Genomic DNA, 27,223 nt, shown 5'->3' on the forward strand with positions numbered 1-27,223 from the left:
AAATTTGTCTTGCCTACAGTCAAACATGGTGGTGGGAGTGTCATGGTCTGGGGCTGCATGAGTGCTGCCGGCACTGGGGAGCTACAGTTCATTGAGGGAACCATGAATGCCAACATGTACTGTGACATACTGAAACACCCCAAACACACCTCCAAGACGACCACTGCCTTGCTAAACAAGTTGAGGGTAAAGGTGATGGACTGGCCAAGCCTTTCTCCAGGCCTAAACCCTATAGAGCATCTGTGCGGCATCTTCAAATGGAAGATGGAGGAGCGCAAGGTCTCTAACATCCACCCGCTCCATTATGTCTTCATGGAGGAGTGGAAGAGGACTCCAGTGGCAACCTGTGAAGCTCTGGTGAACTCCATGCCCAAGAGGGTTAAGGCAATGCTGGAAAATAATGATGGCCACAAAAAATATTGACACTTTGGGCCCAATTTGGACATTTTCACTTAGGGGTGTACTCACTTTTGTGGCCAGCGGTTTAGACATTAATGGCTGTGTGTTGAGTTATTTTGAGGGGACAGCAAATTTACACTGTTATACAAGCTGTACACTCACTACTTTCTTCAGTGTTGTCACATGAAAAGATATGATAAAATATTTACAAAAATGTGAGGGGTGTACTCACTTTTGTGAGATACTGTATGTATATATATATATATATATACACATACATATATACATACACACACACACACACATATATATATATATATGTATATATATATATATATACACATACATACATACATACATACATACATACATACATACACACACACACTATATTACAAAAGTATTGGGATGCCAGCCTTTACATGCACATGAACTTTAATGGCATCCCAGTCTTAGTCCGTAGGGTTCAATATTGAGTTGGCCCTCCCTTTGCAGCTATAACAGGTTCAACTCTTCTGGGAAGGCTGTCTAAGGGTTTAGGGGTGTGTCTATAGGCATGTTTAACCATTCTTCCATGAGCGCATTTGAGAGGTCAGGCACTAATTTTGATGAGAAAGCCTGGCTTGCAGTCTCCGCTCTAATGTATCCCGAAGATGTTCTGTCGGGTTAGGATCAGGACTCTAAGCAGGCCAGTCAAGTTCCTCCACCCCAAACTTGCTCATCCGTGTCTTTATGGGCCTTGCTTTGTGCACTGGTGCGCAGTCATCTTGCAACAGGAAGGGGCCATTTCCAAACTGTTCCCACAAAGTTATGAGCATGAAATTGTCCAAAAATGTCTAGGTATGATGATGCCTTAAGAGTTCCCTTCACTGGAACTAAGGGGCCAAGCCCAATCCCTGAAGAACAACTTCAAAATGGTAAAAACAAAGAGAAAGTACACAAGCAAGTATGGACATCTTTAAATAACCTGAATTAGAACTTGTAGAATTTGCTAGTCACAAAGGTTCCTTATAAACTTGCTATATGAAACAACATCTAGGAAGAGACCTGCTCAACCCTTACTTCACAGAAGAAATTCTTGAAGTTGATCCTGTTAGGGGCATGCATGTCTCTAGCATGTATTACTGATAATCAGTTTCAAGGATGGACCCTCTTCATTCGAGCCAGTGACAAGCTCTATCAATCATCAGCAGTGTGTCCAATTGGCATTTTTCCTGAACAGGGGTTGGTGGCAACAGAGTTGTGCCTGTGCTCAACATTAGTAATGTCCAGAAAGAGCTCTTCTATCAGGGGAAGAGCCGAGAAGCTAGAAAGCGTTGTCTGAATAAAGGATTTTCTTTACAATTCAATAACAGGTAATTAGGTAATAGCAGGTAATAGAGAGGCAAATATAGGTATTTAGGCATAATGTATGGATCTGTATTTAATTTTTTAATGTTCATGAGAGTTCTTTTTGTATAACTAAAGGGTTAACCACAGAACATAGATATAAAGGGTATTTCAAAAGAAAGGACATAACAAAGACATCAAATGATGTGATCGCTCAGATAAGGTAGAAGAACCTGTTCCTATGAATCATCTTACTGATATTTAATCTTGAATGTCATCTTGAGAGCTAGAAGATGCTGTAAAGCATACACAAGTGTATTTTATATTTGTGCTCATGCAGTAAATCCTAAATATTTAATATGCTGTTCTTTAAGCAGATGTCCAGCAGTGTTAATTTCGTCGACTAAAACCGACTAAAACATTTTCGTCTACTAAATGAACACAATTTTAGTCGACTAAAATATGACTAAAACTAAAACAATTCAGATGACTTAAATACGACTAAAACTAAAATGGCATTTTAGTCTTAAGACTAAAATACGACTAAAACTAAAATGGCATTTTAGTCATAAGACTATAACTTAAACCAAATTGAAATTTGCTGCCAAAATTAACACTGGTGTAGTGCTGTGCATGCTCAAAGCTTAATATCATAAATAATAACATATTCGATTTTTCACTCCAGAACCAGAAGTAGTATATAATGAGTTTGAAAATTGTAGAGAAATGCTTAAATAATGCATTAAAAATTACAATTGAACTACACCCATTCGATTATAGATGACTAAAATGAGTTTTAGTTGACTAAAATGTACTGGAGTTTTAGTCGACTAAAATGTACTGGAGTTTTAGTCGACTAAATACGACTAAAACTAAAACACTTGCAGAAGACTAAAATGGGACTAAAACTAAAATGCCATTTTAGTCCTAAGACTAAGACTAAAACTAAATTGAAATTTGCTGCCAAAATTAACACTGATGTCCAGCTAAAACTTTTTTTTTTTTTTTTGGTGGTTTGGAAAGGAGAAGGATTAGAATCACTATCAAGTTTGCACTGGTTATTAGGGCTCCATTACAGAGATTTCCAATCACTTACCGTCCCAGTATGAATGTTTTACTCAGACAGGAAGTGAGTGAAAATCTCCAACAACACAGACAGCAATGCAACTTTTTTTTTCTAGTAGACTGGGAGAAGGCTAGAACCCTGCCAGTTCCCTCACTTTGAGTGTGATGAAAACATTGGCACCAAGACAGTAAAAGCCCATACGCACCAAGTTCACACATTAGGGTCCATATAACATGAGCACGCTAGTGTGCGTTATGTTGGGTTGGTGTGATGCTTTATTACTTTTTTCCTTCTTTTATTTTTATTGAAATGTCACAAAATAACACAACTAATTCAACTTTAAACACAACAGCACATTGAAACCTGCTACAGTGCATTGTAACCCATTATTGTGTGTTGCTATGTGTAAAAATGCAGACCTAAAGCACCTGTAGGGAGTGAACGGAGCACATAGAAAACAATTATTTTCTCTGTGTCCTTACACTGAGCCCCAGTGCACTTGGTGTGAACTGTGAAGGAGCCCAATGTGACAGTAAATCTCTCTAACAGAGCCCTTAAAAGTAGTTCAAACTTAATATATCATTATAGTGGCAGCAGCCAGTAAATAGACTCCAGGTTACTATACCATTTGGCATTTTGCATTTTTTTTTTTTTTTAAACTCCCCTGCTAGACCTCTAGTAGATGGGTTTACACTGGTGGCAAGTTGCCATGCACTGACCTCTCTGGGGAGTATGAACCCACAGGCACTCAGCTCTGTGCAATTTTCCGAAAAAACACATTATATTGTGTTTGTGTGCACTAAAATTAATTTGAGTGTATTTTTTAGGGAAAATGTATGTTTTATAAACAGTAGCAAAAATAGTGTTTCACAGTCGTGTCACATCAGATCTACTGGGTGATCCTGCCAGACTGCTTGTATTTTATTTCCTTTCCTTCATCCCCACAGAACTATGTACCGGCTTTATTTCAGAAACTCTGTTTGTCTATACAATTTATGATTACTGTAAATACCAACATAGAGGAGGCATGTAGAAGCTAAGCTTCTCTGCAAGGTTTTTAATGGTCCTCTTACTTTAATGCAAATCTACCAGATCTACCTGATGAGAGACAATGGATTTTCTGCATTTTCTAACACCAGAAACCTCTATCATGCACCTGGTAGTTGGGATCTTATGCCAGGGTCCAATGTCATATCAAGCAGTTTACAAGCAGCAGTTTTAAATTCATGTTAATAGAGTGGTATTTTTGTTTTATAGGTCCTTTTGAATAATGTGAAAAGTCTTTTAGTGATCAATCCACTTTGCAATTTAATTAAAAAAAAAAAAAACTCTAGTGTTAGCCCTCTCATGTTCACCTTGGATATATACTCTTTTTCATTTCTGGAATGGATATGGCACCTTAATGAGATCCTCCTAGAAGACTATCTGCTACCAAACAGTATTAACCACTATCGCCAACTTTCTAGTTGACCATGAAGCTGACACCACACCTCTCCCACTCTAATGGGAAAGTAATGCTCAGTGGAGTCTTCATCCAACATGGGGCACGCCTCAAAAAAGAACAAAAAAAGACATCCCCAAAGCCCTCTGTAGAAATCCCCAGAAACCAGACACAAACAATCCCTGATATTAGTAACCACTGCAGAGATCTCGGGCACAAAAACTTCCCCTCACCAAATACACAACCAAGCCTACAGAAATTATAGGTAATGGGTCTCCACTCAGGTCTATCAACAAAGTAATAAAAGTGGTAAGTCCTTGGCATGAATTCTTCATCCTCGCATCAACTGAACATACATCCCCTCAATTCAATTATTTCCTCATGTACCCACATCTCTCAAATGTACAGTAATCAATTCTCTTAAAGGAGAAGTAAGGCAAAAGCTGTTTTGGCCTTACTTATCCTATGGATCAAAGGAGTGCAATTCATTCTGCACTCCTGCGACCCATTTTAAGCTGACAGGGAGTTAAAGCCCACTGTCAGCTGACGTTATTTAGCCAATCCAGGCTCTGGATCGATCCTGACTTAACAGTCGGTATCCACCCAGATGCCTTGACCGGCAGCAGGCACAGCCTCTCAGCGTGAGACTGAGCCAGCCACTATCGCCCCCTGTGCAGCCTGGTGCATCAGTAAACAATGTAGGAGCAGAGCAGAGAACTGGTGATTAACAGTCACGGGCTCCCTGCTCAATGTAGACTGAGAACTAAGCGATCAATGGTCTTTAGTTGCTTAGTTCTTAGTCTTAAAAGCAGCTAGGGACAGATGCAGCATTGGTACAATCCACCTAGGTAAGTAAAACTGTTTTTTTTTTCCACATATTTATAATATAACTCTACAACCTCTCACAGATGCAAGCCAACAGCAAAATGAATGTTCTATCACTGAATATTTGACAGAGACGGTACTCTCCTCTATCAACTCCACTATCTGAGGGGCTCTAGATTCTCTCTTCACAAAATAACTCTGTTTCACCATCCATTTGACAAACTGTCCTTGTCCTGATGGGTATCAGGACCCAAGTTCTATAAAACTTATTGAGATTTGCTTATCCCAGCCTTGGCTAGGGTTTTCAACTTCAACTCTGCCATGACTCTCTTTCCAATGCAATAACTAGAAGCCCACATCTCCCTCATCCTGAAGCCCAACAAAAACCCCTGTTCCTCTGTTCAAGCCCTCTGAGCCCTCTGTTCCTACTATTGCCCAATTTTCAAGCCTCCATCCCCTGGATTTATTATAAACTGGGTACTTGTATTGTACAGAACAAATTGGCAGATAAGTGGACTAAACTGCCCATCAAGGCAATTTAACATTCGACCAGGATGAGGTTTAAAATTCAATAAATGCATGGATCCATGTGAAAACCCATGGTAGAAAGTCCAACACACTTCCCCTTTGTCATTGTAAAGAAGATTACCTAACTAGATGCAATTTTTCATTATCCTTTGGACTGGAAATAAATGCAACATTGTATTTATGAGGAAAATATTTCATTTCAATATGCAGTTATGCTTGTACTGCAATCATTCAAAAGTCATTGAAGGAGGAGAAGTACCTGTTCCACATTAACGAGGATTAAACAGGTAGCAACATACCCCCCAGAAGATATGCAGTCAGGATCTTTCCACATACATGTAGCAACTGGGACTGTACAAGTTTTTCCATGCCCTGAGTTTTGCCTTGGCATTATGTAAAACTGGCATGGGGTTCAGGTTAACAAAGTCTGTGACAATGCCAGATATTATCACACCCAGATACCTAAATTGATCCACACACTGCAGCTGTTGGAGCTAGTGCATGTGCCTCAGGGTCAATCAGGAATTGTTGCGAATTGGCCAAGTTTACACGGCCAAGTTTAAAGAAAGTGTTACATTCCCAGAAAGCACTGTGTGGGGATGGGCCTGAGACATTTATAAACAGGAGATGGTCATCCTATCCTCCAGCCAGCCAATTTTAAAACCCTAGATCTCAGAGGGGATGCAAATGGCCTCCGCCATGGGTTCCATGGCAAGGACAAAATGTACCAGTGAGAGAAGGCAGCACTGCCATGTACCCCTGTGCAGTGAAAAGGGTGTAGATAAGCAACCTTCCAGTTTAATGGAAGCCATGAGGTATTTGTACAAGGTATGCAGCCATTGGATAAATTGGAAGTATTTTATATGTATAAAGTTTATTGATTACAGCCAGATACAGAGGTAATACAAAAAGTCATTAATTATACATGTCAACATGTCAATAATTAGGGTTTGGCATCATCACATACGCGAAGAAGAGAGAAAAAAAAAGAAAACCCTCACTGGCATGCAACTTTTTTTTCTTTTTTTTTTTCCCCTATAGTAAAGGTCTACCATTAGGGCCAAAGTAAGAAAAGAGAGAGGAGAAAAAAGGAGGAGAAAAGAAATAATAATAATAATAAAAAAAAAAAAAAATTGGAAGTATTTACTACATTTATGTGGAGAGCCAGATGTCCAGATGTTATAGAATGGTACTCTCCCTCCTGAAATCTAGAAGTGGTGCATGGGCCATTGATCTCTCCCCACATCCTACTCCATTAGTCCTCACTAGACTGGTAGACTGGTTCTGCAAACACCAACATTTGGTCCAAATAGAGCTAAAGTTCTCTCCCTGTGATCTTCAAGCTCTTCCCTGGATTGGACAGACGCAATGGAATAGACTACTCTCCTATCTAATCATTCCCTGGAAAAAACTAATCTCAAAAATCAAGATTTCCTTTACTTTAGGCTCTATGACTTAGTGTTGACGTGTTTCCACCAGCCAAACCTTTGCCTATCACAAATCACATAGCTGAGATCCCTTTTACCCCTACAATTTTTTATTTTACCAAACATAAATCTAATCAATCCTACACTCACAAAGTATTAGAACTATTCTTCCCCACTAACTCTATTTGACAACCTCCTTCTACTGGATTGTCTCCTCACAAAAGAAATCTCTTTAACTACTTAAGGACCAAGCCTTCTTCTGACGATTGTTGTTCACAAGTAAAAAATCTGTATTATTTCTAGAAAATTACTTAGAACCCCTAAACATTATATATATATATATATATATATATATATATATATATTATTTTTTTTTTTAAAGGAGACCCTAGAGAATAAAAGTTTTTACGCATTGGTTCTTTTAACCGCAATTTTTTTGGGGGACAAAAATTAACTTTTTTTGTATAATATGAAAGATTATGTTATGCCGAGTTAATAGATACCTATCATGTCATGCTTTGAAATTGCACCTCCTTGTGGAAAAGCACCAAACTACGGTAACTAAAAATCTCCATAGGCGATGCTTTAAAAATGTCTACAGGTTACTAGTTAAGAGTTACAGAGGAGGTCTAGTGCTAGAATTATTGCTCTCGCGTAGACATTCAAAACCTCACATGCGTGGTCTAATCACGGTTTACATATGTATGTGGGACCTACAAATGCATTTGGGTTTGCTTGTAAGCATTGAGGTATGAGGGGTGCTTTCAATTTTTTAAGTGTTTAATACTACTTTATTGACAAGAGACTGAAATCCTTTCCAGAAACACTGTGAATAACCTTTTCGTGCATGTATAGGCGGATTTATAGAAAGGAGTGTTCATTACAGGCAGCAAATAATACTATAATACATTTTCACTGAGCAGTTTTGATCGCTGCAGTCAATTTTGACAACGTTTTAAGTTTTTACAAGTGCTTTCTTGTTTTTGTTTTATTAAATGAAGAAAGATGTAGATTAGCCAATAGAGGAAGGGTATCTACTACATTGACTAAACCTAACTGCAAAACTATTGAGAGAAGGTATCAGACCAACAGTTCTCTATGACATGGCTGACTCATAGGGGTTGATTTACTAACAGCAAATAGGCTTGTAACATGTCAAGGAAATTTTCCCCAGAGCAGAGTGAATGTGTTGAAGTTTAACTTTGTAAAGAATAACTAATCACATGCAAGGAAAATAAAAAAGAACAGTATTTTTATTTGCACTTGATTGGATAATGGGAGTCAGCAGAGCTTCATCTCATTTACTAAGCACTTGTACAAATTCTCTAGCAAATTGAACATCCTATTTGCCTTTGGTAAAGCCTGGTTCACACTATTATTTTTTTCCATTTAACCCATTGGGTTGAACAAAAAAAAAACCTGTCAGCTCCAGTCGGAGCTGCTATACTAACTATGCAAAGTTAGTATAGCAATCTCCCCTGCTGAGCTATTGTGTTTTGACAAGTGGACAACACTGTGATCAGCACTCTGTGCCATTGGCTTAGAGCGCTGATCGGGAGTCGTTTGTCTGTTGGTTTTCCAGCATGCATGTTAGACAGAAGCTGGCCAAATGACAGATTTTGACAAACAAACCGACCAACATACACACGGGCCAAATGTTGGATGTTTTTTTTTTTAATATACACAACTGAGTATAAAAGAGAAGAGAGGTGCCTCTAAGTTTAGCAATATGGTTACATTTAATGAAGGTACAACATTTAGCAACTCACATGGTTGATGTATAAAACAGGCACATATAAGTATGCAGGCTTCCAGGGTAAAGCTGTCCACATAGACTATCCTCTGCACCGCCATCAACGTCATCCTTTCCACACTACTCTCCACGAGCGCTTCAAGCCTCGCTTTCAGATCGTTCTACTGCAGGGTAGTCTTCCTGGTCATGATTGCAGACTGACAGCAGTGAGAGCCGGCGATACAGAGGATGGTCTACTCTATATGGACAGCTTTACCCAGGATACCTGCATACCTACAGTATCTCACAAAAGTGAGTACACCCCTCACATTTTTTGTAAATATTTTATTATACCTTTTCATGTGACAACACTGAAGAAATTATATTTTGCTACAATGTAAATAATGGAAATTCCTTCTGGGACAACAGCCATGCAGACCAATTTGATGCAGTGTATGGTCTGAGCACTGACAGGCTGACCCCCCACCCCTTCAACCTCTACAGCAATGCTTACAGCACTCATACATCTATTTCCCAAAGACAACCTCTGGATATTATGCTGAGCATGTACACTCAACTTCTTTGGTCGACCATGGCGAGGCCTGTCCTGAGTGGAAAACCTGTCCAGTTAAACTGCTGTATGGTCTTGGCCACCGTGCTGAAGCTCAGTTTCAGGGTCTTGGCAATCTTCTTATAACCTAGGCCATCTTTATGTAGAGCAACAATTCTTTTTTTCAGATCCTCAGAGAGTTCTTTGCCATGAGGTGCAAAGTTGAACTTCCAGTGACCAATATGAGAGAGTGAGAGTGAGAGCGATAACACAAAATACAACACACCTGCTCCCCATTCACACCTGAGACCTTGTAACACTAACAAGTCACATGACACCAGGGAGGGAAAATGGCTGATTTGGCCCAATTTGGACATTTTCACTTAGGGGTGTACTCACTTTGGTTGCCAGTGGCTTAGACATTAATGGCTGTGTGTTGAGTTATTTTGAAGGGACAACAAATTTACACTGTTATACAAGCTGTACACTCACTACTTTACATTGCAGCAAAGTGTCATTTCTTTAGTGTTGTCACATGAAAAGTTATAATAAAATATTTACAAAATTGTGAAGGGTGCACTCACATTTGTGAGATACTGTAGATGTGCCTGCTTTAATCATCAACCATGAGAATTGCTAAATGTTGTACCTTAATTAAAGCGAACCATATTGTTACACTAAGAGGCACCTCTCTTCTCTTTTGTACTCTGTAGCTTCTGATGTATTTAGCTTCTAATCCCCTTGCGGAGGCTGCCATTTGTGAGTGGAAATTATATGGTTACAAAACTATCACATTGTTACAATATTTTATATGGATCATAGACTGAATGACTTATGAATAAATGGTTGTGGAACAAATCATCTAAATTTCCATTATTTCTTATGGGGAAATTTGCTTTGCTATACAAATGCCTTGGATTACAAGCATGTTTCCGGAATAAATTATGCTCTGCTCGCAAAAAGGTTTTACTGTAAATGGATTCAGCTAATAGGGCATACAAGCAGTAGAATGATGAAAATAAAAGCCCTTAGCCAGTTACATGTAAATGTAAGGGCTGGCTTGAGTTTCCCCTTTAAAACTGTAACTGTTTTTTTTTTTTTACTTTCCTAAATTCCATACTAAATTTTTAGCTTGCTTCCTAAACTGTTGTTCAGAATTTTACCACTCTGCATGCAGAATATGTAGACAAGCATTGCAGTGCAAATGAATGAATAATAAAAGGTAAAATATAATTATAGGAGTGGCAGAGCTAAGGCAAATTGTATCTCGTATACAACTATACACCATACTGACTACAGAACAGATGTCCAACTCAAGCATTCCTGATTCTTATTTTTAAATTCTACAATTCCTCTTTTGCCTTGCAAATTGCTATACGTTGATGATTGCATGTGAATAGAGGCTCTGATTGGTATCCGAATCCAAAAACTAATTTCTTCGATTGTCTCTCATCATTCACAAATTATGCACATGGGAATCAGATGTGCATCTTTTACTGTGTATGAGCAATGACACTTTTTAACCACTTAAGCCCCGGAGGATTTGGCTGCTAAAAGACCAGGGTTTTTTTTGCGATTTTTTACTGCGTGACTTTAACGGACAATTGCGAGGTCGTGCGACGTTGTACCTAAACGAATTTGACGTCCTTTTTTTCCCACAAACAGAGCTTTCTTTTGGTGGTACTTGATCACCTGTGCGATTTTTTGATCATGCGCTATAAACAAAAAAAGAGCATAAATTTTGCAAAAATAACAATATTTTTCACATTTTTTTATATGAAATTTCCCCCCAAAAAAATGTAAAAATCTAAATTTTTTAACATTTTCGGCCAATTTGTTTTATGCTACATATGTTTGGTAAAAAAAATCACAAAAAGCGTATTTTTATTGGTTTGCGCAAAAGTTATCGCGTTTACTAACAAAGGGAAAGATTTTTGTCATTTTTGGTGTTTTTTTTTTTAACGCGTAATGGCGGCGATCTGCGATTTTTTTTTGGTACTGCGACATTGCGGCGGACAGATCAGACCCTTGACTGACATTTTTGACACTTTTGGGGTTACCAGTGACATTACTGCAGTAATCAGTGCTATACATATGCACTGTTACTGCAAAAATGACACTGGCAGGGAAGGGGTTAACTTTATTGGAGAGGAAGGGGTTAAGTGTGTCCTAGGGGCGTGATTCTAACTGTATAGGGACATTTCTATTGGAGTAAAAACAAAGATCAACGGTCCTACATAGTAGAACCGTCTGATCTTCATTTTTACACCAGGGAGAATGACGGGCGGCATGTTTACATAAGCCGCTCCGCCTTTCTCCCTTCACCGGAGCGATCGTAGTGTGACCGGCGGACATCGAGTCCGCCGGTCACACGCACTGACTTGTCTGTGAATGAGCCCACAATTGGCTCTCAAGTCAGTGACAGGCGAGTGACGTATCCATACGTCACTCTGCCTGGCCGGGGCTGACCGCCGCAGTATATAGTCGTGCGGCGGTCGGCAACCGGTTAACTGCATAGAGAACACCAGAGCGGAAATGGGTTTAGGGGTTAGACAATTCCTCTGTAAAAGGATGTGCATGTTTCCTTTTGCTGTACAGGCTATACACTTACAGGTCCATTGAAAAAATTACATTCACCCTGGTTTCTATAGCAATAATCACAATCCACACTTACAGAGAATGCCTTTTAGTCAGAATTCATTATATTGCTAATTACTAATCTGTCACATAAAAGACAAATCACAGTAATACATGTATGCACATGTTTAGATTAGTTTTCAAAGTTATTCACTTACCATATGATTGTTGGTCTGACTGAGTAGTATTCTCTCCTTGACCTTGAAAACATCAATTAACAGTAATGTTAAAAGAAGTAATAGCTCCAACGCATTATCTAATCTTTAATCTACAAACTAAAAAATATTCTTATAATGTCTTTCAATGCCTCCAAACAATGGGAAAGCTTGTTTGATCTGGAAGTGTTTACAGTAAATCCAGAAAATATCTGTATATCTAAAACAAAAATGGTAACCACCATAAATTTAATGATTGTTATATGTAAATGACCCAGGCTGGAAGCTCTTAAATAGGAAGCAAACTTCCTATACAGACATTTACCAAGGGCTTTTTTTCTCAGAAAAAAGGTGCAGGAACTCAACCACGACCCTGTGTTTACAAGTGATAGTGATGAGCAGGGAGCAGAGGGCCCAAGCCAGAGGTGGTGGAACTAGTTCCACCAAGTTCCAGCTGAAAAAAAGCCCTGCATTTACCTATAGGTAAGCCTATAATATGGCTCAGCTATAATGGGTGAAAATATCCCCTAAATATCCCCTAAAAGTGTACCGTTTAGAAGATATTTATATTACATGCAGCCAGTGACATCACGACCCCCGTGCCGTGAACGGCGGCTCCCGTGTACATGTGCGGGAGTGACGTCATCACAATTCCAGCCAATCACAGTAACGGAGCTTGCAAACCCAGAAGAAACTCTGGGGAAATTGCCAGCGGTGTGCTGGTGCATACTAGATCATTATGCCTTTGTTTTACACGGTTTTTCTTTTCCTTTTTTTTTTTGTTTTTTTTCCCGAGTTTACAACCTCATTAAGCCTGGTACACATGTAAAGTGTTTCTCATTAAACCTAGTGGGCTGAACAAGAAAACTGACGCAATGTGAGTACGGTGATCTCCCCCCTGTGCCTTTATGTTCTGACAAGGGGATTTTGCCCCCCAGCCAGAACATACTGATCAGCGCTCCCAGCTATAGGCTGTAAGCGCTAATCAGATGCTGGTTTTCCAGCATGTCAATTCGACAAAAAACAGTCATTAGACTAGCTTCTGACAGAAAGTCAGCTGTACACACTGACTGAATGTCAGGCAGTTCCTGATGAACCAACCTAAACTAGCCGATATTCACCCTTTGGGTACCTAATCCCAAGACTAAAGTCAGGGACCATACTTCAGAAAGGAGCTCTGGCAAAGAACTGTGGCTTGCTCATGCAAATACATGTAACGGAAACTAGTTTTTTTAATGCACATTGTTGAAACAGTGTATAATTAGTGGGATACGTTTCTCAGCTTCCCTTTCTCAGTAGCTCAGAAAGGCCTTACCTGATGAGGCATAAATAGATGGGCAAGTGACCTACAGCCAGATGAGAGGCCCTCCACTGTCATAACTAGTGTGTAGGCAGTGGGAAAAGAGTCTAATAGCACACAACATATCCAGAAGGACCAGCTACTGTGGGGAGCACCTCCCTGATTGCTACCAAAGTACTGCAGTTCCAAAGGGATGGTGCTTCCTCCTTATTCCTTGAACCCCTTCAGCAGTTTGTCTATGTTACCAGAACTACCCTGGACTTCATTGTGAGGAATACTGCCTATGAGGATAAAGGTTTGTTACACAAAACATTTTCAATATGAATTATTTGGTATAAATAATATGATGGGAGAAAGGGAATAGAGGGGCCTGTAACCGCTTCGTTATTTAACAGCAGCAGGTTTATTCCGTTTTAATTTTGCACAGCAACAGTCACCCCATTTGGATTGTTGTCATCCATTCAAGAGCCAGTATTTCTGACCATTTACCTGCGGTTTTCTTGGCAGACGGATTTATTTCTAAAGAGTTTGTCCAGGGATTCCTGTCAACCTTTGCAGTCAGAGCATCATCCAGCTCCCAGATAGCAAGGATAACTTGCCTCACATTTGTGGCAGTGTTGAATTATGAGTCTGTTACCTTGCTGCACATTTTCACTGGCAAGTTGTACACTGGCAGAGCACTTGAAGCACAAGTTCTAGTTGACACTTTTCCAATTTGTAGCAAATTTGCGTGGCAAGTCTCTAGCAAGAGTAAAGTTGCAATGGTGAGTCTACAGCAAGAGCTCTGCAAGTCTACAAATCAAAAATTCAGCCACAGTGACCCCTGTCAGCAGACTTGCAGAAGATTTGCAATGAAAGTTTATCTGGAGTCATGCAATGCAGACTTGCTACAATTGTGCAACAAACTTGCGAAGCCTGGCAAGTCTAGCAATAGCTTAGAAGGTCATTTTCAAACTTGCAGCACAATTGCTTGCTAACTGGGTTCCCCTCTCTTCCAACCCAATAATTTTTCATGGTAACTGTTACAGTTTTATTAAGCAAGGGATGTTTATTAAGCTTAGTACTGAACAGATTAGATGTATCATTAATATGGTAGTTTAGGCAGGCCTGAGATGCTAAAGCTAGGACAGTTATTGGTTATAACGTGTTTGTTGTTTTATTAGCATTATATTGGGTAACCCCTTTTAATAATTAACCATGTCCATTTCAAACCCCAAAAAATTTTTGTTATATATTCTTTAATGTTTATGTTTCTTTTCTTTCTGATTGTCATCCCATGAATCTCAGCCTGACTCTGTTTTTAGAGGATCTTAAAGAGAATTTTCCCTTATATAAATATTGGCAAAAAAACAGTACTTTCCTCACCTCGACCCTGGGAACGAGGGTAGCGTTTCTGCTCTGAAGTGGTTGTCTCTGATGTTGTGGAGTCACTTGCAGGGTTCTGGGTTTTAGTTTTGCTCACTGGCATTGGCGGCGGAAGTACATGTTTTGGAAAGCCTTTGAAGAACCAGGCCCCAGATCTTTTCCATACCTGCAGGCAGAAAGGTAAGGTAAGGTTTGTTTAAATATAACTGGATAGGTTACTGATCATTATTCAATGTGATTAATTCTAAAGCAATTTTCCAAATATACTGAAATCATAGGAATGATCAAAGGCATTATTAGGAATTAATCTGCTTAGCTTTTAACATGGTAGCGATTTGTCCCTAAACTGTGTGAAAAACAGAAACAACAACAGATGCTCATCAATTTAAGCACAACATGAGCAACACACAATATAGGGTCATTCATTCCAGTTATAAATCCCACTGTAAACGCAAATTTTAGATATGTTTTAAAATGTATGCAACTGGGATTCCGGTTTTAAAAATATAAATAATACAAATTTCACATTTCATCTGTGTGTTTCTTGTCAGTTTATTTATGTGCATCACACCTGATTGGCTCACAGTCCTGTCCCTCCCTCATCCCTTCTAAGTGTTGCTGTGTAGGAGGTTGCAAGAGCTCTCTATTCATGAATGATTAATTAAGGATAAGTGCACCTTTTAGAAAAAAAAAATAATAAATGCACATGTTATTGCAGGAAAAATTTCCATTTATTATTATTTTTTTTTTATACAGAAGTCTGAAAAGCATTGTCCTTGTGATCAGTGGATCACAGGTGTAATCTCAGGCTCCTGCACACTCTTCCTCCAGCTTTTTGCCCATACCACTGCAGGGGCTTTCAGTTTGAAAACTGGGGGAAGAATGGACAGACTACGGTGATCAGAACACTCATAGTTAATTTAGAACTACAAGCCGTCTATCGCAGTGGAAGACTGGACTTTTAGTTTATTCATTCATCGCTGTGAATAAATGATGCGATTATGTGGGCAGAGCCCCGCACAACCACGCTGATTTTAAAAGTGACAGCAACTTCAGGGGGAGGATCCCCGTCTGCTGTCACAGTGGAAGAGAGTCAGCAGAAGAGGGGGGTAAGAGCTTCAACATGTTACACCCTAAATATAGGTTTACTATGTAACATGTTCCTAAAGGTGTACTCAGCATTTAACAAATATACAGCTGCAATAATCTTTACAGTTTATTATCTGCCTGGAGTTCCACATTATACATAGTACAATTCAGAACCAGAAAAGACCTCTGTGTTTTTTGCCATTTAAACCATAATCAGAAATAGGAGAGCAGAGAAGTATTTGCTTATTTGTTTCAACAATAGATTGTTCCAATTTGTGCACTCCAACAGATGGCAGCCCCTCATATACCACCTACCTCACGTTGTTCACTGCATATTTTGCAAAGCCAAATGGAATGAGGCCTACTGTTGGTTTGTACTCCACACTTTGTGCAAACATTCTGTAAATATAAAAGGTATGATTAATTAAAAGAGGAACACCTAACAATACACATTAAACAATGTAGATATGGAGGTTATACAGTAGGTAAGTCTGTAACATTAAAACACTATACTACATAATATAAAACATTAGAGGAGTAAAAAAATAATTGGCACATAGCAATAAAATTATCCACAATTTTTGGAAATAATAAAAAGTCTATGCAGCTTCTCATTTATCGAGGTCATGATTCCATTCAAATTTGTCCTGTAATGTTCAAGAAGTTTTGCTACTCATCCATATAGCTTCCTTGGCTCGAATGTGTATCAGGAACATAGCTTGACATTTATCACCACACAGATAATTGAGTCACCATAATCCAATTACCATAGAATGTTTCAAGGCTGATTTTGATTATCATCCACTTCCCACCTTATTGTGGAGGTACATGGCAGGAGGGAGGGCCCAGGAGTGCCGATGAGGGACCTGATAAGAGGAGGATATGTTCTGCTCTGTGCAGAACCTTTGCACAGAACAGGTAAGTATAACATGTTGGTTATTTTTTAACTGAAAACGAGTCTTTAGTTTTACTGGGGATTGTTCTCATCATGTCCACTAAGCTGTGCTTGTCTGCATTGATCAACAATGGCTCAATGCAAGGACACATAGAAAACAATTGCTTTCTGTGTGCCCTGTTTAAACTATACACATGCATTGCATAAAAATGCAGCATATCAGCATTTCTGTGCAACGCAAAACAACGCATTACAGCACGTGGCAGAGCATTGCAATGCATTGATGGGCATAGATTTGAAAGGAGTGTTTGCTTTGTCACTGTTAAAAAAATATAAAAACACTGCAATGGGCACGAGAGAGTGCAGGTATAAACGAGCGTTTAAGCTGACTGAATTACCTGTGTCGCTATAAATGCAGGAGTGTGCTTCTGACACTCATTGGAGCTGCTGAAGCTATTTGGATTAGAAGTACAGCATCTTTGACATTATAGAACAAGTCAAGTTGATAAATAGTGAAAGACAAAAATAAAACTGCGCTCTCTTTAAAGTTTAAATAATTAAGAAACAGCTTATAATAAGCTTATGATAATATATGGGAATGTCCATACATAACCACCAAGTGCTCCAAATAGTGCAATAAGGTGATGCAGAGATCCTCTCAAGTGACTCCACATAGCAAAAAGTGGGTTGTGCTATCTTCCACCATCGTCCGGTAGATTTCCTACTCACCAGACAGACATTCAGAATGCATAATGGATCATTATTGAGGAGTTTCTCTCATAGAAATAAATGTTTGACAGTAGCACGTCAATCCAGTCATATGATATCTCCCAAGTGGTGTACCATATGATTAGGGAAAAGACAAAAGACACTTCATGGTGTAGTATTTTAAAACATTTAATGATTGTGCACTAGTAAAAACACTTGCAAATGTTGCAGATCAAAGTAGACTTGTTAAAATGGCAGGGACGCTGATTTGCATTCCTCCTGCATTCCAAGATGGCGGAAGTAACGTGTCACATAGATCCCACCCAGCGTGTTTTGTCAACGTCTGTCATCAGGGGTCTCATGACCATATATGTCCCTTCCTTCAATTTATATCACCGCCATATTCGGATATCCAATCCGTTTCAATCCTTTCATACCATAATTAAACAGATTGGATATCCTAATATGGCGGTGATATAAATAGAAGGAAGGGACGTGTCCGGTCATGTGATCCCTGATGACGTCAGACGTTGCTGACGAAACGCGCTGGGTGGGATCTATGTGACATGTTACTTCCGCCATCTTTAAACGCAGGTGGAACGCAAATCGGAGTCCCTGCCATGGTAATAAGTCTGCTTTGATCTGCAACATTTGCAAGTGTTTTTACTAGTGCGCAATCATTAAATGCTTCAAAATACTACACCATGAAGGGTCTTTTGTCTTTTCCCTAATCATATGGTACACCACTCTGGAGACATAATCTGACTGGATTGGAGTGCTACTAGGGAACATCTATTTCTATGAGAGAAACTTCTCTTAATGATCCATTATGCATTCTAAATGTCTGTGTCTGGTGAGTAGGAAATCTACCTGACGGTGGTCGAAAATAGCAAAAAGTGGGTTGTGCTATGTGGGGTCACTTGAGAGGATCTCTACATCACACTATTGCACTATTTGGACTCAGAGCACTTGGTGGGTATGTATGTACATTCCCATATACTATCATAAGCTTATTATAAGCTGTTTCTTGATGATTTAATCTTTAAAGGGAGCATGGTTTTAGCTTTTTCTTAACTACATTCCAGGCTTGTTATGCCTTGCAACCAGCTGCTTAACATTTGTTACTTGTATAATTTGTCACAATTTTATTAACAGTGATTAAATTTCACAAACCGGACCATTTTAGTAAGAGACTGAATCAACAATCTCTGGGATTGAGAGGGCAAGTATCACTCCTCAGGTCCTGACTCCCCAGAAGTGGAAACCTCAGCTTGACCTTTTACATGGTCATTTACAGCTACTTCTTCCACATCCTCTGCCCAATCCTGAACTAAATCAGGGGGTGGCTCAGGTGAGGGGGATCTATCGTGTTTCCTCCCTCCTTGCGATGCTGTGATCATGCCAGCAATTTTACCCTCAAGGCCGGCTAATGCCGATGCCAAATTTTCCTTAGTGACGTAGGTTGCGACAGAAGTACCGGATGTAGCTACTATGCCAGACAATCATAGTGGCCCAGATTGGCTAGCTGCCTCTGGCCTATAAGGGGAGGAAAACACAGAGTAGGCACAACTAGGATTTTCAAGTCCTGATGGCGGCACCCCAGTGCCCTTTCCAGCTGTGCCCCCCCCACTCCTCTTCCGGGAGGACATTGCACTGAGGCAAGGCAAACTTGAGGTACTAACTTTAGTGTACTCAAGGCTTGTGCCAAGCTACACAGCACTGATTATCCCAAAGATACAGAACCTGTCTGTGCCTGTAAGCATGTACCCACAGTGACCCGCGCAACCCAGCTGCTGCTGCTCTGTGTCCCTCCAGTCTTCTGACAGTGGCTTGCGCATTGGAAACACTTCCTTAAAAATCACACTATTTGTGGTAGTACTGCGTATGCACGGCATGCTCTGTGGCGTCCACGTGTACGCCAATCTCGTCATAAAACACCCCTCCTGCTCCAAGCATGCGCTTGTGTTTGAATGGCGAATCTTCGCTAGCGCGGATGATCCTTCGCCACAGACACGTCACTGAATGCATTGCTTGATCCGAAGCTTCTGAAGGAAGAAAAATGCGCTGGGTGCTTTCGGGCCAAGGTGAAAAACGACACGCCAAACGACATGTGGTGAGAGCAGCATAAGCAAACAAGCTCATTTTGTCACAGCTGATACCTTTCATGTGATCAGCATAGGGCAAAATAATATGTTTAAACAAATAAAGTGTGCTTTAACACAGCTGATACACCTACTGTTTTGCACAGGGAGAGCAAAGAAAATGTTTAAACAAACAAGATGTGCTTTAAAATAGCTAAAACACTTATTGTCGCTTGTAGAGACCAACATGGCACTTGGTACTTTTATCTTTAAAGGGCGCAGTGCATAAAAATATTTTTACAAATATTTTTAAAGTCCCGCCGCAGGATTCTATCTTCTAACAGGAATCCAATCTTCACCCATCATGGTAAGTTTTTGTCACTTGCCGACCTTCAAGGACTGGGTCCCCTGGTTTGAGGGGCCAATACATTGGACCTGTAGAGCACCCTGTCGGAGAAACTTTAGCATTGGTTTTACCAAGGGTCTGGATCCCAGGGTCCAGTGCCTAAAAAGGACAACGTTACAGAAAAACCTTGTATCTGCTTTCCCAAGACTCAGGTACCATCCTTTTAGTCTTTGACTTTTTTGGATTGATCGGATTGCTAATCCCTTAGATTCAGAGATCTTAGATCGGGGTTTGTAGCATAATCTTCTTTCTTCTTCTTTGAAAAAAACATAAAAATGTGGATAGCTTCTCCACAGTGACCATCACCTTTAAGACACTGGCAAAAAAATTAAGGTACTTCCTGTGTAGAAGGGGGTAAACTGCTTGAAGGGAGATATAAAGATTTAGGTGGTATTACACAGCATTTGTTGTTGCTTGGTGTCGCGCTTGCCAGGATTTCTGTTCCAATCTCCAGAGGATCTAGTTGGAGGATGAGAAGCATTAGGGTTGGGTGGGTCTTCTGGAATTATATTCCATTTTTTAAGAGTGCGGAGTCCTTCCTTGAGCGTGTTGATGGTAAACGTGGAACTGTCTCGTAGGATTTTCAATGTGGCCGAGTACTTCCATTGATATCCAATGTCATGGTTCCTCAAGGCTTTTGTGATGGATATCAGGTTTTTGCATCTTTGCACAGTGGGAGCAGAGAGATCAGGAAGCACTTGAATTGATGCAGCTCGCTCTGGGAGGTGATCTTTTTTATGGAAAGCCAAAAGGATTGTTTCATTCACTTGATAGTAGTGCATCTGTAAAAGGACATTTCTGGGCACCTCTGGAGGGAGAAATTGAGGTTTGAGAATTCTGTGAATATGGTCCATTGTGAGATCTTCTGAGGATAGAGATGGCGCTACTGCGTGAAACAGGTCTCGGACATAGTGTGGAAGCTTGGAAGGTTGCACAGACTCTGGGATGCCTCTCAGTTTTAAGTTATGTCTGGAGCGGTCCTCCAGGTCTGCTACTTTAGATTTGAGCCACGCAATGTCCTCAGAATGAGCCGCATGCGCATCCACCATGTCATTGTAAGATGCCATGCATGTGCTCATTGAGTCTTCTAGGTAACTTTCTCTCTCTCTCCTAGACCTTAAATCTCTGCATTGCAGTTTTTCAAAATGTGCAAACATGTCCGCTTGAAGGGATAGCAGCATGCCCTTCATGACTGTGTCTGACATGGGCTGTCCCATAATGGGGAAGGATGCTATTGGGTCTGTGGGCTGAATGTGTGCGGATGCGGTGGGGTCACATACCTCCATGCAGGATTCCACAGGGTTTTCTGTCTGGGAATCACACTGTGGGCGTGTGTTAACTGGGCTCCCGTAGCTGGGAGATGTGGGTGGTGATCCATCTCTATACTCTGTTGGATCTGCCACGTCTGCGGCTCTCTGGAGATAAGGAAAGGTTGGTGCTGCTAGAGGTCCATCGCCGAGTAGGAGCGATTGTCTCCTGCTGCCATTTTGTTGAGGACTCTTGTGGACCAGAGTGAAGAAACCTGACAATTTCTTCAGTTGTGGGTTCTCTCGGCGTCGGCACGACATCCCGGGTGTGTGTGGGGGTGATCAGGATCCCAGTGGTTCGTCGGGTCTGCGCTGGAAGGTGGATATAGGCCGTTTCCCCTGTGTGTGCTCAGGAGCTAAGGACTAAAGCCGCCAGCCAGGTCAGCAGTCGCCAGGCCCCCTGATTGGGTACTCTTTTTGAAATTTTACCACATTCTCCAAGCTCTGTGAAAACTTGTCTTGAAAAGTGAACAGCTTTTTTTTTTCCTTTTAGATGAACCTCTAAATGTCCATATGATCAGTCCAAACCTAGTGTCAAGACAAATCGAATGCATCAAATCGCTCAAATTCATAAAAAAATCAGAACACATTGAATGCTGGAAAGGTCACAAGGTAAGGGAGGGGGCATAGTGGGGCCTGTTCTGATTTTTTCTGTTACCTGAGGAGATTTTTCCTTCACTTGCTGTCCAAGTGATATCTGTCAGGTAGCGAGGGGACTTTTCCCAACAGGTCACAGAGCACAAAAATCACATGACAAAGTTTCTAACATTTTCCACTCTACACTGAACCAAATAAAATATTTGTCCCGGAATTTCATTTAATTTACTGACCATATGTTGAAAAAACCTACCTACAAGTTTTATTAAAAATGGTAATGTTGGAAAATAAGGTCCTCATAAAAACAGGATCATGCAATTATGAGACATAATAATAACCTTTTTGCAGTCTTCACAAACAACACACTTTGATCCTGGCAATCCTAGTGTCTCCCCACACAGAATGCACCGATTTACACCATCCCCAGTTACACCCTTCCTCATGTCTTCTAACCGGTCCACCAAGCGCCTATGTAAAAAGAAAAAAAAAAGAAGGAGGTTAAATGAGGGGGTTCACCTGATTTGTGAATAAAGGCACCTTTAAAAATGTTGTGATATATTTACATTAAATGCAGGCTATAGTTTTTGGGGATACTTTTAGGCATTTATATTTCCTGGTCATATCCTGGTGTCCATTTGCAGTAAGAGCAGGTTATCTGTCCCTGTATTCTTTGCATTTATTGCATTTTTATAACTGCATTTTTTAGTAAATTCAAGAAAAAATGAAATGTATCTAGAATTAAGACTGATAAAATATCCACAACTGGTAGGACAGTAAAATTTTATGATGACAAACATATATCTCTTAGATTGTAAGCTCTAACGAGCAGGGCCCTCTGATTCCTACTGTATTAACGTGTATTGTATTTGTACTGTCAACCCTTAAGTTGTAAAGCGATATGCAAACTGTCGGCGCTATATAAATCCTATATAATAATAATATATTCACCTTAGGAGGGGGGTATACACAGAACAATATTTTGAACAGTTCCACAACAATCTGTTAAAAACAAATGAGAATTGTGAACTTCTACGTTTTAGCAAGCGTTTTAGTTTAAATGTTTCTTTTCCCACACAGTTGCTTAAAGTGACCCTCTCAGGTTTAAAAAAAAATTAAAAATGAAGCTGAATGTTCTTTGCAAAAGAAGAGAAAACATCCCCTGGCAGCCTGTGCCAGGCTATTTTGTTGTTAATGTTTTGTCTCTCAATCTTGTTTTATTAAAGTTTTTCAATTATTTAAAACAGAAGTCATATTTATAATAGACGAAAGATTGCCGGTGTAAAGAACATTTACAAATGTTCGGAGTACAATGTACAGCTATTGTGAGTCAGGGGTATACATTACCAAACTAGTATATAAAAGTGACTTACATAATTATTTAATAGAATCAAATAGAATCAAATATTATAATTAATGTTTAAATAGTCACATAATCTACGCTTGCATTGGGGAACACATCTACGTGTTCATTGTTCACATTACACTTGCTAAGCAAAAAAACAAAACAAAAAGAAACAGCAGGGGGGGGGGGGGAAGGGGGGGTAATTAAAAGGAAAAAAGACATAAAAGGGAGAGGGAATAAGGGCCAGGGTGGGTAAGCAGAAGGAAACAGGACCACTTTATCATGGTTAATTGGAAACAGTGACAGAGTTTCCTTTAACACAAATCAGAATTTTAAATGAGTGTCGAAGCTTGGACCAGGTGGTTCAGGTATAAAAAACTGTTCTTCTTTTCCCATTTCCTGTGCCAATAGTCATTCCAGGCCTCTAATGGAGTCCAATTTGGTTGCCCATTCCCCAAGTGAGGGTACAGGATTTGATTTCCAGTCGTCAATGTATTAACCGCTGTGTGATTGCGTTGGTGTGGGACACAGGCACTCACAGACACAGAGCCAGCCGTATTTATATGGAGACAAACTTTTGTATTCTTGATACAGCTAATAATAATATACTACTTTGGATATGTTTGATTGAAGCAGTGTACTTGCTCCCACTCTCAGTTTTCTTACAGTGTTATTTGGTAGTTTTTGTATATAAGCTAAAAGTATTGGCGGATGGAGAACACCCAAAGAGATGGAGAGTCAGCACAAAGGGAAAACATTATGTGGTTGATTTGCTAAAGGCAAATAGACTGTGCACAAAGAGCAGTTACCTTTGTAAATAAGCAGAAACTCTTCTGACTTCCATCATCCAATTATGTGCAAGCAAAAATGCATTTTTTTTTAAACGTTCCTTGCGTGTGATTGGGTAATTGGGTATTCTTTGCAAAGTGAAACTTTTCTCATTTACTAAGCTCTGGAGCAACTGCACTTGCAGAGTGCAACTGCACTTTGCAAAGTGCACAGTCTGTTTTCCGTTAGTAAATCAACCCCTATATTTTTACAAATAAGCTTATTCTAATTTATTTATTAGTTTGCCTTCTACCTTCCCTCTGTTGGGGACGGATTTCCATTATCGGAGCCTGTAGGCAAATATCCAAAGCAAAACCGCACTGCTCAGATCATCTCTGTTACAAAATAACTTTTTTCTTGTTTTATTAGACTTTATCTGGATTAAAGATGTCATATTGTGCAAACAGAATTTTGTGAGATGACTGTAGCTCTACTTATGATGGGAAAAATGTGTGACCCATAGCTATATAGTAAAAGGAGCCTCTTTAGCTCTGTTACCTTAAGGCACATGCTGTTCTGGAGTCTGCACCCATCAGTTAGTGGAACATTGGTGGGAGACTTGTAGCAGAGTGATTAGATGATTTCCTTTTTAGCTCTGCTACTTTTAGACACTTGCCTAATGTTCCTAAGGCTAACTTCAGCCCCTGCACAGCTGATGTGTATGATATAGCGCACGCAATGCAGACAAACAAAAATAACACCCTTTTTCGAAGTGTGTACATTATCACTTTGAGCATCCAGAAAAAAAAAAACCCAGACTTATTTGTCTTTATTTTGGCATCAGTCTTGATGCTGAAGCTGAACACAGAGGCCACCATCACTAAAAATAGAACAACCATGACTAGATAATTTAGTCACTCAAAAGGCAGGCCTCAGGAGATGAAATTAGGAATCCCAGATTCATGGATGCTTCATACGCTCCACTTGCGTGGTGACCTATATCTAAAAAAGCAACATAGAACAAGGTTGGAATTAAACATGGGCTTTGTGTATTGCTTTCTATCATATATTGTGTCATGGCCAGTGTCTGATGTGTCTTTAGTTATTGTACAAATTGGCTGCCTGTAAAAACAACTAATGAGCACAAAGCATATATCAATATGCCAGTCTAAAACATCACTATAGATATGTACAAGCATTAAAAGATGCTAAATATCAAGCCCCATGAATCACTTTGCAGGACAAGATAAAAAAAAAAAAGTTCCACTGCATAAATGTAAAAGTAGCCAAATGCTGAAAATAAAGTACATCATAACTTTCAAACTAAAAATATATATAGTTTTTTTTCAATAATAACTATTACTCATTTGGGCATTACAAATTAAAGCGTGATATGTAAAGTTCTGTTTAAACAGCGTATGATATTTAAACAGCTTTTGAGCTAACTTAGTTCTTTTCTGCAATACATGCACATTTGTCTGTGTTGTGTCTCTTTAAAATGCTCCAAGTATAGAGAAATATCTGTTGATCTTGCCAGAAATCCAGTGAGCTCCCAATTTCCTGTAGAGAACTCACAACGTTGCCTCCACTGAACCGTAATCTCAAGCAGTGTTGTTAGTCTTGCCTTGTTTTTTCCTTGTTGGACTATAACACATATCCCACTTCTTATCTTCACAACAGAAGGAGGAATTGTTCTGTAACCCACCTGGGGAGAACACAGGTAGACCTGACATCATTAATTAGATTTGAGGTTATGACATGTGTAGCACAGACCTCAAGATGGTCTTCCTGTTTGTCCCAGGTTCTATTCCCTATTGTTTGCACAGCAGCCAAGTATACAGAAGTCCCTCATTCTCCCATAGCAATAATCAGGGAGAAAGTGTATTTTTAGAATTTATTGCATGAAGAACTAGGATAAGATATAGGGTGAGCCATGGGATACACCAGAACTAGTGCAATCATTAGCAGAGGACATTCTCTGGTGATAGTTAACCTCTTGAACGTAGGTCTCTAGTGTAAAAGGATGTGGAGGTACAGCTTAGGGGGATCCCAGACTGGAAATAGCTCTGAGCTAGCAAATATGGAACAGTCTCTCCAAAAAAGAAAAGAGGTCAAACAGTAACAGTCTCTCTAGGATCCCTGTCTCAGGGTTCTACTCACTGTGTCCTTGTGTACAACATGAATACCTCCTTCTAGTACCTGCCAGATCCTGTACCCTGAGCCTCCAGGCCAAATCCTCAGTAGACTTTCTCTCGACTGTCCTTTCAGTTTTGGCAATAGGCTCCAATCCCTCCCTGAGCTTGAAACTCCTGCATTCTCCATCTAGGTAGTCCAGGAGGGCAGACAGCCCCTCCAGGCTGGGTCCCTCCCTACCAGACTATTTATGCACACCTCCGTCCCTTGCTGGTCACCCTTTCAACCAGGGATTGGCTGAGGCTGCATGAATATTCAGCTTAGGGTCTGCTTTTCCACCCCACTATATTTCAGAACTTACTGGAATGAAGGGGAAGTAGTTGAACCTGCAGCCAGCAGAATCCAGAACAGCCAAAAAATAATCAAATCCTGCTCCACTGGCTACAGAGTAGCCTAAAACCACATTTCCTAAACTTATTCGCAACCTAACAAGGAGGTTGCTACATATGTATTTGCTTAGAGGCTCATACTTTAATTACAAAAGCGATAATTATGCCAAGAAAAAGTGTATTTACTAAAATCTAACAGACTTTTGATAGACATTTGACAGGTTAGTAAGCGTAGTAAATTTTCTGACCCATAGAAAATTTAGCTAAAGGCAAATGACAAGAATAATATAAAAGCCCATCTTGCCAGCATTAATAAACTCTTTATAAGATGTGAATGAACCCACAGTTATTCTTTACATACGTAATAATAAAATACAGCATGTTACTTTACATACAGTGTATGATAGGATCCTAGAGACAAAGCAGTAGGGCTGAATCATTAAAACTCCACTTTCAATCTGATTTCCATTTCTGAAATTTCAAATGGATTCGCTCCAAAGTTTCCTAAGGTTTTAAATTTAATTTCTTGGAAAATAATTTTAACTTTTAATTTGAACTTATTTGTTATCAGTGGTGTGGAATATAAATTGTATGAAAGTAGGGTGAAATAATAAGAAAAGCAAATCATCCACTATTTGCAGTAAACTGTTCATATTGTTATTATTTTTTACATATGCTAACTATACCACTGGTAATGTCTCTGATAATCTGTTTCCTAGTATTTATCTCCTTTTAAATCACTGAATAATTGATT

At 39.7% G+C, this 27,223-nt stretch overlaps 1 protein-coding gene across 1 annotated transcript in view; it reads right to left on the reverse strand.

Annotated features, from left to right (window-relative positions):
- Positions 1-27,223, reverse strand: part of RPH3A (rabphilin 3A) — a 291,534-nt gene that overhangs the window by 155,801 nt on the left and 108,510 nt on the right. Inside the window, exons 3-6 of the mRNA XM_082259275.1 lie at positions 22,176-22,305; positions 16,159-16,242; positions 14,755-14,920; positions 12,093-12,134 (exon numbers count right to left, since the gene is read on the reverse strand). Coding sequence (XP_082115401.1) covers positions 12,093-12,134; positions 14,755-14,920; positions 16,159-16,242; positions 22,176-22,305 — 422 coding nt within the window. The remainder of the gene's footprint in view (positions 1-12,092; positions 12,135-14,754; positions 14,921-16,158; positions 16,243-22,175; positions 22,306-27,223) is intronic.

Source organism: Pelophylax lessonae (genome assembly GCF_965119305.1).
Source record: "Pelophylax lessonae genome assembly, chromosome: 1".
NCBI classification, from domain to species: Eukaryota; Metazoa; Chordata; class Amphibia; order Anura; family Ranidae; genus Pelophylax; species Pelophylax lessonae.